The sequence below is a fragment of the Megalops cyprinoides genome, chromosome 3, assembly GCF_013368585.1.
Source record: "Megalops cyprinoides isolate fMegCyp1 chromosome 3, fMegCyp1.pri, whole genome shotgun sequence".
Classification (NCBI taxonomy): Eukaryota; Metazoa; Chordata; class Actinopteri; order Elopiformes; family Megalopidae; genus Megalops; species Megalops cyprinoides.
The window spans coordinates 24,426,616-24,439,886 of NC_050585.1; the positions used below are offsets into that span (position 1 = coordinate 24,426,616).

Consider the following 13,271-nt stretch of genomic DNA (forward strand, 5'->3'; position numbering starts at 1 on the left):
TTGTGTGCCAGCCATGACATGTGTGATGTCGTGTGCTAGCATTGTGTGCCACCATTACTGCTCATAGAGCATTTTCTCATCTTTGATGATACCACCAGGTATCTTTTTCATAACTTTCATAACTTTTACTTTTTAAAAAAGTTAAGAGCTTTTTTAGGATGTCCTGTAAAATAAATGACACAGAAGGCTGAGTCCTTACAAACATTTACCAATCTAAACTTTTATATAGAATTTAAACACAACTTAAGGCCACACAATGCATATCTTATATGAAATATCCAAACTTACTGCATTTATATTGCATATCCTATACTGTGTTTTCTTCCTTACCTTCTTCTTCTATTAGTTTAATTTCCATGTCTTTTACATAACTGGAAATCCTACAGTTCAATATTATGTCTTGCCATTAGTTTCCACTGTACAGATAATTAACACTTAGGCAACTGCCAAGTGAAACTCAAACAGATGGGAATTTCTGTTTACACAGTCTGCTACCTTAGACAAGCAGGGTTTCTTAATCCTTTACATTGCTTCATTGTTTTTTTTTTTTTTTGTCTACTCTTTGTACCCTGTGATCTTGCTGTCTCCTTCCTGCAGACATGATCGGAGCACTGCAGATTAAACCCTGGTTTGAGAGTGCATCCATCCAGCCAGGGTAGACTATAGTAGTAAACTTTTATAAACAGTACACATTTAAATAATTGACTCTCATTGCAGTTGAACTGATGTTGTTAGTAGCCATACTATGTACAACCATACCACAGACTATGATACAAATCTATTTGTGGTGCAATTAGAAAATTCCCTCAATTTTAATATAATGCAAATAAATGTTTTATATAAGGGGACAGAATTGTACAAATTTTTCAAACATGTAGAGTATAAAATGTGTATAAAAGGTCTGCACCAGAGGGAGGCTTTCACTTATTGTAATTTCACTCTTTGCATGACCTTTAGTTAAAAGGCCCACACTCTAACTCTGTCAGTGTGTTTAACCCTGTAAACGTATGTATAACTTTACAAAACGAAATAAGCCATTTTGAGGGGCACGTTAAAAACGTTTTTTCTGCTTCCTATTAACAGCACACCAGCTTATATTGTATCTTAGACGGGTCGAATCTAAGTAATATTGGACTTCTTATTGCATGCCTGGCATTGGTTGAGAGAACTACCGCGATATATTTTTTTAAACTAGCTAGTCATGTGACGAAGTTGGTCCCTAGGTGGTCACGTGAAATAGATTCCTGTTTTGGGCCTGGCAGCACGCACCTGAGACGGCATAAACAAGGCAGGCGATGGGACAGATACGGACATAATCAAAACGAGTAAAGTTCTGTTGTTGTCATGGTTGGCTTTGTGTATGCAAAGTTTCATGTATTCACATTGTTTAAAATGGCTAGCAGGCTAGCTTCACTGCTTCTGGACTGTGTGCTGTATCCAAACTTGCTAACACTCACCTAGCAGGCTAGCCTTGCTTTACATTGGTGAAATAATGCAAGTTCTGACTCAGTTAGTAGTTTGTTACTTCCTTTACAGTAGTCCAAAACTGTGTCCACATTTAATCAGCAATAATGGAAATATCGTGCGGCTTTTGGACACTTATTCTGACATAAAGAGCTAGCAAGCTGGCAAAATACAGTGACCGTGCATTATCAGCTAGGCGTATGAACCGTTCAGTGCAACGTTGTAGTCATTTAGCTAGAAAAGCAGATACGACTTCTTATTTTTCCAGCGAAATTAATTGAAAGCTTGGTAACGTGCTATCTTAGATATATTAGAGTGTGAACTTTTTGTTATTTTCAGAATAGTTCGATCAGCCGTATTCTACATTCAGCTAGTAGCTAAATGTATATTTATTCAATCAGAGTAGCTACAGCTTGCTAGCGCCAAACGTTTGCAATAGCTAAAAAGCTCAAATAGCTATCAAACAGAGAAAGGCTGTTCCTTTACAGTTATAGTTACCTGTTTCATTGGTTATACTGAAAGTGTCTTGACAGGGTATTCATTTAACCGCGGTCAAAGCTACAGTAGCTATTCAATCAAAGCTGTTTTTTATATATATATATATGTATAGTGAAAGCGAAATATTTTACGTGTTTGTTTAACATATTTAAGTATTGAAGTATATATAACCAAACAAATCACTTCTAGTTTTTATTGTAGCTTGTTTTGTAATTGCATTGTCATTATTTTATTATTATTATTATTATTTGATCTTAACCAATGACTAGCTAGCATTGTAAGAATTATTTCAAGTCATCCTAGGAGTCAGTGTTCAATGTCATATTTTTTTGGTCTTTTACTTCTGAAGCAAAAAGGAAGACCTTGCTGAGAGAAACTGCTACAGGGGGAGACAACAGTATTTTGGGTGTCAGAAAAGGTACATTCTGTAGCGAACAGGGCACCAGGGCGATGTCGAGTACAGCCATGAAGAAAAAGGTGAGTTTTCCTGGCTAAGTGCTTGTTCTTGGAATTTATGAATAAAGTTGAACCACACATTTGAAGTCTTTTGTCGGTAGCGCTGTGTTGTGTAGAAACGAAATTTAGTCTTTGTAGTGAATCAATAATGTAGTTTAAGTTTTATTTTCTTATTGTAAACTAGGCTACCTTTCATTTCTGTTAATGTGACAATAAAAGGCTGAAACTGGCAGTGGCTGTCCTGTAGATGGCACTATTGTTATATAGTTGTATTAAATGCATATGTAGCTATTTTTGTGTATGGCATGTGTTTAAGCACAGGATTAAGTGTGCTGTGAAAAGATTCATGTATAAGATGAATATACGTTCATCCATCTTGGTTGGGCTAGCCTGGTTCAATAGTCTGGATATTGCACTGAATGCATTTTGTTTGTCATACAGGTGTTGCTGATGGGTAAGAGTGGGTCAGGGAAAACCAGCATGAGGTCAATTATTTTTGCCAACTACATTGCCCGGGATACCCGTCGGCTTGGGGCTACAAGTAAGTATTGTGCTATTACTGGTTGAATGGACCCTGTGCACTTGTGTTGCCCTTGGAGTGAACAGAGATGTTCACAGATGGCTAAAGAGTCAACATGACACCAACTAAGCTATCCATTATATTTGCATAAAGAGTAAAAACTTAGCCACTGATTCATAGGGGATCTTATGGGAGGGGTCCTGGGAGAGTTTGAGGTTTGTGTCTCATGAAGACCACCTTTGCAGAAGGCTTTTAAGGTTGACATTCCAGGGACTGTGAATGTGCCTACATTGAGGGTCCCCTTTTTGCTGTGCCAACACTGCATAGGCTGGCTGCTGTGGAATGTGTACATTCCCACTGAGATGCTGTTGCTTTTGCCTGAATTGCTGTATAGGTCAACATGTCACTGCTCTCTATGCAGTCTTTCCCTCATCCCTCAAATAAAATAGATTTTACGGAGCTATATTAATGTAACTGTGTCTCTCTTTCTCTGTATCTCAGTTGATGTGGAGCACTCTCACGTGCGTTTTCTGGGCAACCTGGTGCTGAACTTGTGGGACTGTGGAGGGTAAGGCTGTTACTCTGTATCGCCTGTTTTCTGTGCCTCTCCCATCTTCCACCATGCTGATGAGTTTTCTCCCTGTCCAACTGATGAGAGTCACCTACCTGCTCTTGGCTGACCTTCCTGAAGTGGGCTTTGTCTTTATGTAGTTTCATAAATTTCTGCAGTGTTTGTCTGAATAGCATACCTACTTCATTTGTTCTTTGAAAAACAGCTATTCTTTGCATATTCTGTATTAATGTATGTATGTGTTAGAGTTTTGTGAAATCAATCCTTTTTGACACTCACAGATAAAAATTGATTCCTCTCAAACCTAGGTAGAGTTTGAGGGCAAACTAAGCAGAGTCCAGAAAAGTACATTTAAATTTGGAAAATAAATGTAAAACTATATGTTGTGTAACTACGCACAGTTGAGATAATTTTGAGTTGTTTCCAGGGTGGGTTTGATGTAAGGCTGTGAAGAACACAGCTGTGTTTACATTATCAAATAACTGCATTATATGCTGGCCTATAGACACTGCCTTGCAGCAAGCTTACAGTATTTAAAGTTCCTACATTCTTACATTGTGTTTGTACAGCTGGTATTTTTTCCCCAAGAGCAAATGACGTAAGGTACCTTACAACAATACAGTAACTTTGCTTTCAGGAAAACCCATGACCTGAAGGACCTCAAAGAATTTGAACCCATGCCTTCAGATTTCACTGCTGTAACCACTACACCAGACTGCTTAATGTACTGATTTAATTGTCTGCCCCCCACCCTCAAGGCAGGACACCTTCATGGAGAATTACTTCACGAGCCAGCGGGACAACATCTTCCGCAACGTGGAGGTTCTGATTTACGTGTTTGATGTGGAGAGCCGCGAGCTGGAGAAGGACATGCACTATTACCAGTCCTGCCTGGAGGCCATTCTGCAGAACTCCCCTGACGCCAAGGTCTTCTGTCTGGTGCACAAGATGGACCTGGTGCAGGAGGACCAGAGGGATCTGGTGAGCATAGGCTTACACACCTGAACTGCAGACCAAAAACAATATTCAGCTGTGGTGTGTGTGTCTGCATCTTCAACCCCTTTGTTCTTCACTGTTTCCAGATATTTAAGGAGCGTGAGGAGGACCTGAAAAGACTCTCTCGCCCCCTGGCCTGCACCTGTTTCAGGACATCCATATGGGATGAGACTCTCTACAAGGTGAGGTGCTGAGAGAATCCCTCTGTCATTTTGTCTGTGTGATTGACCCCCTTACATAAGCTGTTCTGAACCTTCTTCTGCACAGGCATGGTCTAGCATTGTGTACCAACTGATCCCCAATGTGCAACAACTGGAGACAAACCTGCGCAATTTTGCCCAGATCATTGAGGCTGATGAAGTGCTACTTTTTGAGAGAGCCACCTTCCTGGTAAGACCTGGGGCAGGGGGGCAGAGAAACTTCAAATCCACTCAGTCATTTCAGAACAGGCAGAGAAATTGGGTTTCCAGTCAGTCACTACTGGACAGGCAGAGAAACTAAGGATCCACTCAGTCACTGTAGGGCAGGGAGGGAAACTGGTCAGTGGGGACAGGGAGTTGGAGAGGGATCTGGGGAATTTGCCGCTTCAGTAGAACTGCAGGAACAGTAGGACTGCAGCAGGAGCCTCAGTCAGGCATGAATAGACAGAGGCCTTGTCTAGCCATAACTAACAGGCAGCCTGTTTCAGCACCTGCCAGCATCTTTGGTGGGATATTAACAGCAAAAACAAAGGCTGTTTTACACACCCGCTGCCATTTTCCCTGAGGCCTCCAGTGTGCCCTCCCAGATAAATAAGATGTCTCCTGTCATTACATTTGGGCTCTGAGAACAAAGCGCTTGTTTATCCACTTACCGGGAACTTTGGTACTATCAGACCAGAAGACATTAAATTCACTTTCCATTTGATAATTTAATTTCATGGGATCAAGTGTGTATGAGACCATTGTGCCATTCATTATTCATTGTATATTTTCAGTTTGTGTATCCTTCAGATGATGACACTGATAAAGATTTAAATTGAGATTTGTTAAGAGGATATGGTGGAACTTAACAGGAATGCAGGGCTATTCTCTGGAAGTGATAGCTTTACAGTTTTTAATATGTACATCTTCTATGTGAGGTTTTCTGGAAAGATGTAAGCATTTAAAAATTTGAACCTCTGGGAAAGTGTGTAGTTGGGCTTTGTAAGCACACCTTATGTAAATGGTCCTGACAAGCTTCATTCAGAAATGCTTTGCCTTTCCAACAGAACACTTTGGTTGGGTGTTTATTTTCTCAGTCTGGATGTTGATTAAACCGTCAATGTCAAAATAGTTTTTATGACAGTTTGTCGGTTGGACATGTGATTATATTAAACATTAAAACTGTTGCAAACTTCATCACTAATGTCGTGTATCTTTCAGGTGATCTCTCACTACCAGTGTAAAGAGCAGCGTGATGCCCACCGCTTCGAGAAGATCAGCAACATCATCAAACAGTTCAAGTTGAGCTGCAGGCAAGTCCTTCCTCCTTGAGACCCCTGTGTGATACAGTCAGATGTGATCATCCTTGCTTCTGGCAGCTCTGACCCCGCTCTCCTGCTCCCTTCTCTGATGTCTTTCACACCTCTTCTTTGTGATTATTGTGGATTCGTAGGCTTGTCAGGTTTCAGGTTTCTGTCATGAAACTCCAAGAATCTGACAAAACGTGTTTAAACAATGGGTCAGAAAGGGGTCTGTTGGATCACTGCAGTGAACACCCACAGCGTGAGACTGTCAAAAAAAGGAAAATAAAAAGTATGAACAGGGGCACATTTTTGGATTTGCAGTGCTCATCCAATGCCTTGTCCCTCTGGATACCTTAGTACATCAATAAAACATAAGTATGGATGGGCACATGTGCTTTAAATTGATCAACTAACATTTAAAGTAACACGAGATAAAAAAGGCTGTTGGCTAGAGATCTAATGTTTATATAATGCATATAGAACCTAATTTTCTTTTGAGAATGATACATGTAACAGGTTACAATATCCAAGGTAAGATAACTAACAGCAGCTAATAAAGTTGCCATGTATTTTTACTTCTCACATATTTGTGGCTAGCTAGCTTTGAAGGACATTTGTGAAATATGTGTCTATATTTTGTCTTACCACTGTATCTTAGTTTTCCACCTTTTTCTTCAGAAATGTGTCCTCATTAGTTTGCCCTGAATACCCAGTGACAGTGTACGGTGAGGTTTTTTTGTGCATGCCTACATTTTTTGACCACAAGCATGGATGTTCCACATATTGGATAATTGGAGTTAATTAAAAATACAAAAACAAATTGTTACATGTGGTGGAGTCGCAATGTCATGCTATGTGGTCAAACTCTTAGTAATTTGAGAGGTATTAAATAAAAAGGGCATTATTTCAAGACAGGACAACAGTTAACACAGTAGTGAGCTAAAATAGGGAAATTAAGAAAGAAATAAGGCTACCAGAGTGACTTGCCTGGGGACATGAAGTTGTACAGAATATGGCATTCATAAAGGACTGATTTAATTAATACTCCAGAGAAGGGAGCAGCAAGACATATTCAAATGGAAAACAATGCTTGTGGTCTAGTGTGGCATGTTAAATGGCTTGGCTATGTTTCCATCATGTGAAACTCATCTGTTGAATTTGGTCCTTGCAGTAAGCTGGCCGCCTCTTTCCAGAGCATGGAGGTGCGGAACTCCAACTTTGCGGCTTTCATCGACGTCTTCACCTCCAACACATACGTCATGGTGATCATGTCGGACCCCTCCATACGTGAGTATCCCCTGCTGCAACCCTCATACAAAATGAATGCGTTCTCACGCATCAGCCTGCTGCAATGAACCAAGTATCTACATGTCTCAGATGCAGTGAATGCCTTACTTGCGCCCATAGCTTGTTTTTATTGCATTTTTGAAAATTAGCTCTGATTTTGCTTTATCACAAGTTGTTTTGATGGAATCATATTTTTTTCATGATGTGCCATCACTAATATCTGTTCCCTCTTTCCCCCAGCCTCGGCAGCCACGCTGATCAACATCCGCAACGCCAGGAAGCACTTCGAAAAGCTGGAGCGCGTGGACGGCCCCAAACACAGCCTGCACATGCGCATGCGCTAGAAGCCCCGCCACTCCAGCCATCTGCACAGCTTTGGGTCGAGTCACTCAACCAATCAGTTGCAAGGGAGCAGCTGTCGCAGCATGGGTGGGCTTGCCCCGGAACTCTGCGAACCAGCATGTGCCACTATCTCACTCAATCATACTGTGTTTTCTACCATGATACTAAAAGGAAGTCCTCAAACCTACTTGTCTTTGGAAACATTGGTGTGTTTTTTAGAAGGGGGTGGGAGGTTTTGTGCGTGGGAAGCTGTTAATGAACTGTTAATAAGGACTGTGATGCTTTACTTTCAAATATATGTGTTTATCTTAATCTTCATTGAGAAGCAAAGTTCTCTATGAAAATAAAGGGCTTGCACAGTTTTTACGCTGAAGGAGTTCTGATTAATTAACTGGGTCATCACCATAAGACATTTTTTACAAAGCACAGCAGCGTTGTCATGTATTCTGTCAGAGGAATTTTTTTCCTCTGTAATGAATTTCACTTAGCTCTTTCTGTACAGTGTTGTACACTCACTGAAATTATCACACAGTTCACATATGAACATGAAGAGGCCCTTATAAAAATATCCTGTGGGACTGGCCAATTTACCAGGGGCCTAAACAGAAGAATCAAAGTGAGTGTAGGCCAATATTTTGTGCTGAATTTACATTGTTGGATTGCCAAATAAATATGCAAATAAAATTTTCTTCTGTTTTCTTGACCTTTATTGTGGTGTGGTTGGGGTTTTGTGAATATGCAGATGTGGCCGCTTTGCGTGTAGCAATAATACAAAGTGGTCAAGGTAGATTGTGGATTTGCAGTTTTGATTGGCATCAAATTATCATGAATGCTTGGATTAAATAAAAAACTTAAATACTCCTCCCTAATCACACATTATTTGCAGCACCAAAAGTGAGGAACGTGTAGGCAGTGACAGTGATACTGGATTACCTCAAAATTTAAGATTCAATTAAAATCATGCTTGGTGGGTGAATAGTGTTGTTCATGACCTCAGTGTCCTCATTACTCATTTATGCATGTATTCTGTAGTGTCTGAAAACAGATGAGTTGCTTAGTTTGTTTAATCTGCACTATGTACTGTACATTGTGTCTCTGCTTAGACAGTGCCTCAAGACACATTCACAACATATCCTGCAACTCCTGGACCATTGATGTGGAATTTCCTGTATTAGGAACTGAACTTTAAACACGTTGGACAGAAGCGCTATAGTTTGGTTGTGCTTCTGGAAGAGCGCTTTGGGAATGTCACAATCCAACTGATGTCTCAATCTACCAGACTCTACTCTGTCTTCCCTCACATTGTCACTGACCCATACAAACTGTTCTCTACCTTTTCTTCTTTGCTCTCTCCACCCTCTCCCCCACCTCTCTCTTTTTTTACTTCTGCTGACTTTGTTATTTTGAGGAGGAAGTTGACACCATCTACAACTCTACAACTTCTATCACCCCCTGACCCAGTCTCACTGCCACCAGCTCTCTGTTACCTGCCCTGCCCTACCCACATTCACCCAGAAACACAGAGACCTTGGAGCTCCAGATGTCTCGTCACCCAGCTACGTGTTTCTTAGATCTGCTAGCCACTCCATTTGAAAAGGCTTTTCTTTCTCTCACAAATCCCCTTCATTCCGTAAGGGATGTCTGTCCTCAGTCTCAACCTTTCTGCGGCCATTTACACAGTGAATTATCATGTCTTCCTGTTGTCCTTGGCACCATTCTCAGCTGGATTTCATCCTACCTCTCAGGGCGCACCTATCAGGTGCCCTGGGGTGGAGCCATATCAACCTCTCACATCCTCTCTACAGAAGTCCCTCGGGGTCTGGTCCTTGGCCTCCTTCTGTTCTCCTTATAAACAAGATAACTTGGCTTTGTCATTTCCTCCCATTGCTTCTCATATCACTGTTATGCTGATGATATGCTGATATGGTAATGGTAATTGTTCGTCTCTTTTCCCCCATCTGATACTCAGATTTCATCACGGATCTCAGCCTAGCTAATGTTTCTTTGTGGATATCTAAAAATCATGAGACTCAGTTTGGCTAAGACCAAATTTCTGTATATTCCAGCCAAGACTTCTCCATTCAGAGATCTGACCATCACCCTAGAAAACCACCACAGTGTCAACTTCCCAGACTGTGAAGACCCTTAGAGTGACACTTGACCTGTGACCTGACATACATTTACCACATAGCAACAGTCAGCAGGACGTGCAAGTTCTACCTTTATAACATTAGCAGAATTCATCCCCTACTTAACCCAACACCTGGTACAAGCCCTGGTTCTCTCCCGCCTAGACTACTGTAACGCCCTCCTTGAAGCCCTGCATGTGTGATCAGACCCCTGCAGCATAATCAGAATGCTACTGCTTGACTGATCCACAATGTCCCCAAATTCTTTTGTGTCTCACCCCTTGATCTCCCATCACTGGCTACCAGGGACAGTTCACATCTTCCTCAAAAGTCTGGTATTAGGCTACCAAGCGATGAGATGAATGGCTCCCTCTTATCTTCAGATTTCCCATCTCTCCATAGTAGCCAAACCTCTGCTCCCAGCTTCTTCAAGTTGACAGAGCTCATCATCAGATCTGACTGCACATCCTGCTTGATGATGACACTTTTCTTGTGTCACTTTCCCACTTTCTTTCTGACTTATCCTCTACCCCCTTCCCCAATAGCTTTGATGCCATAAAACTCAGCTGTAATGAATGTGTTCCTCTGCCAATGGGACTGACAAACAAGCACAACTCTGTCACTGGCGCCAGGGTTGCGCATCCTCCCTTTGGCTATTGGAAAATATTTGTTATTCCAAGGGAAAATCAAAATATTGAGCGGAGTATAAAAATGGTCCACAGTTCTGGAGTAGAGTTGAAATTCAGGCAGTCCGGGGGGACAAGAAGCTGGACTGACCCCAGCTTCCATTCCTCTCCCTGTGAATTAAAGACTGCTGAAATCCCACAGACTCCACTAGTATGCTTGGCTCATAGACTTTTATTAGGAAAAAAGACTTGCATTTGCCACTGGTGTGAATACATCTGGGTGAGCATGTTGCCTGAATAGAAGTGTGGCTCTGGAATTGAGCTTGTGGCTCAGCTCATCCATACAGTAACACCTGTGTAATTCAAACCAGCATCTTACAACAGGGCTTATAAAATGTTCTTTAAAAGAATGTTTGTCCTTTCTATGGGGTGAGGGGTGAAGTAAACTACTGTTCTATATAGTCTTGTTGTTCTTGCTCTATGTCTAAGCTAACACAGAGCATCCTCATCACATTGCTGTCACACACTGTCACACACAAACACTTCACATGGGGTTAACTGCAGATCCACATCGAAATGCCATTGCTCCATCCTCCTATGGGTATTTTTTGTCCATGGGTGGAGCGCTAACTCTTTGAAAGGTTTGCAATGACGCATATGGAAGCGAGCGAAAATGGACTTTCAGTTGCTCGCCCATCTCCACTCTCCCCCTGTACACATTGCATTTAAAATCCACTCTTGGCATAGTTTCAAATGAGATCATATTTACAGCCTTATGTGGGTGTGGAGGGATTTTGTCTTTCCTCCTAAAGCCAAATGTGTATTCAGTACAATTGTATTGATCCAGGTCTAACAAGGTGTCCTTGCTCCTGACTGTCAAGCCAGCATGGGCAGCCAAACTGAGATTGCAGCTTTTCTCCACCTCTCCATTTACTGGCATCTGTGCTGATAAATTTGTTAGGATGAAATATCTGGGGACACCTAATCTTGAACAATGACTCTTCAAAAAGAATAACACTAAATATTATGACCTGGATATCAGAATATTCTTGCCAATACAGGGAATTTGTTTGTGGAATAAGGGGTAAAAAGAAAACAATATGCTGATGTGCTGTACTTCAAATAATCTGTCCATGTATATGAAGCCAATTCTAAATATGGATCTTTCTCATCTTCTCTGCAAGGCTTTAAAATGTGTTTATGAAATGACTGGAGGACAGGGATTTAAACACTAAAAATAAACGAAGAAAATCTTAAATAAATTGCTTTTCAAATATACTCAAGATCAAATGATTGACCTTGACCTGACCTGATAGACCATCACTGGACATGATCTTGGCTCAACATTTAAAACTTTCCAGAAAACACAAGATGAGGAAATAATTATTGTTCCATCATGCACACAGTAAGTATGATTAATTATATATTAGGCAGTCTCACTGGTGCCCAGTTAGTATCAGTCCTGCCAGAACAGATGGGGAAACTAATGGATAATGAACTTTTGGTTGCTGCATTCACAGGATGTTGAACTTGAGGACATGGTTCATTAACTGTTGATACCTCAGTTTCTACTGTTTGAAACCATGGCATTATGTCATTATTTTAGGAAAAGGTTGAGTGTAACAATCCACATGTAATAAGCAGCAGGAATTGTTGGAAGGCAGTAATATTTGAAATTGAACAAAAACAGGCATAGCAAGTAAACTTGATCTGTGAGACTGACACCTACAGTAATTTGTTTCAACAGCTGGGACTTAAGGGGTTTTAACTTGTTTTGTTGGTCTGCACTCATGACCAGATGACATCAGACTGTTTTGAGTTCAGAGAACGGATTGCTGAGCTACAGAGAGCACTATCCATGGAGGTTGCCTCCTTCCCCACTAATCACAGCACAGAATTATACTGTGGTTGCTCTCTTGGGACCTTATACAATCTAACTGCAATATGGCTCTCCTTGCTTTGGAATGACATATTTAGGAATTTTGATATATTGGAGTGATATATTCATGCAGACTGTTCCCATTTCTTACAGCAAGGTTTTAATATATTTTAGTAACCCATATATTTGCAAAATAAGTCCAGAAAACACCTAAATTTGGTCTTCAAATTAAAGAGGAAATTCAATTAGGCCCTTTGCCAGCTGGTGAACAGGTGCTTTTCAGAACCCTATATATGATTTTTGAAAAGATTTCTAAAAAAACACTGAGATGTATGTCTCTGCAAATAAACACTTTTGATAATCAAACCAGTTTAAATATCCCCAATATTCATCTACACAGCTATGGGAATATTGTCTTGGTTTATCTGAATGATAGACATAAATCACAAAGCAAATGCTTTTGGACGTTACTAAAATGGACTGGCTTTATAAATTACTTTAATGTGTAAACATTACCAATCAAGAACAACTGGATAAGATAAAACCTGTCTGAAAAGGCTCTGTGTAATTAAGACAGAGATGTAGATTACACTCTTCACAGAAGGGTTTCATTCACTCAGAGTGCTTAGAGAGAAGCGTTAACATAGCACGGAGCAGAAAGTCATCCTCATGCATACAGTCTTTACAAGAGGCTGCTGCAAAGTAGAAAGATCATATGTGGGGTAAAATAATTTCACCTTAATTTTGAAGTAGGGATTTAAAAAGACTGGGATTTTGTGTCATTAACATTACATTTTCCTCTCATTTGGGATTAGAAAAAAATGATAAATTCAGCATGCTGTATGAGTTACAATAAAAATGAACAGTGCATTGCATTTTTATTGAAATTTTATTCCCAACTGGTTGGGAGGAATTTCCCTTATATTCACATATTGCAGGGATATGCCTGTTTTTGAGTGCTTGAAAAGTCAAGGCTGAAGTTGAGGTATTGAATGCCTTGAAAGCACATGAAGATAA

The 13,271-nt window shown here is 40.5% G+C and overlaps 1 protein-coding gene across 1 annotated transcript; it reads left to right on the plus strand.

Annotated features, from left to right (window-relative positions):
• Positions 1-1,225: 1,225 nt before the first annotated feature.
• Positions 1,226-7,982, plus strand: LOC118774728 (ras-related GTP-binding protein A). Its single transcript, XM_036524185.1, has 10 exons — positions 1,226-1,325; positions 2,312-2,439; positions 2,860-2,959; positions 3,440-3,506; positions 4,268-4,490; positions 4,592-4,687; positions 4,773-4,895; positions 5,909-6,000; positions 7,163-7,278; positions 7,519-7,982. The coding sequence occupies exons 2-10, from the start codon at positions 2,413-2,415 to the stop codon at positions 7,620-7,622; spliced, it is 948 nt and encodes a 315-aa protein (XP_036380078.1). The 5' UTR covers positions 1,226-1,325; positions 2,312-2,412; the 3' UTR covers positions 7,623-7,982.
• The last annotated feature ends 5,289 nt before the right edge of the window (positions 7,983-13,271 follow it).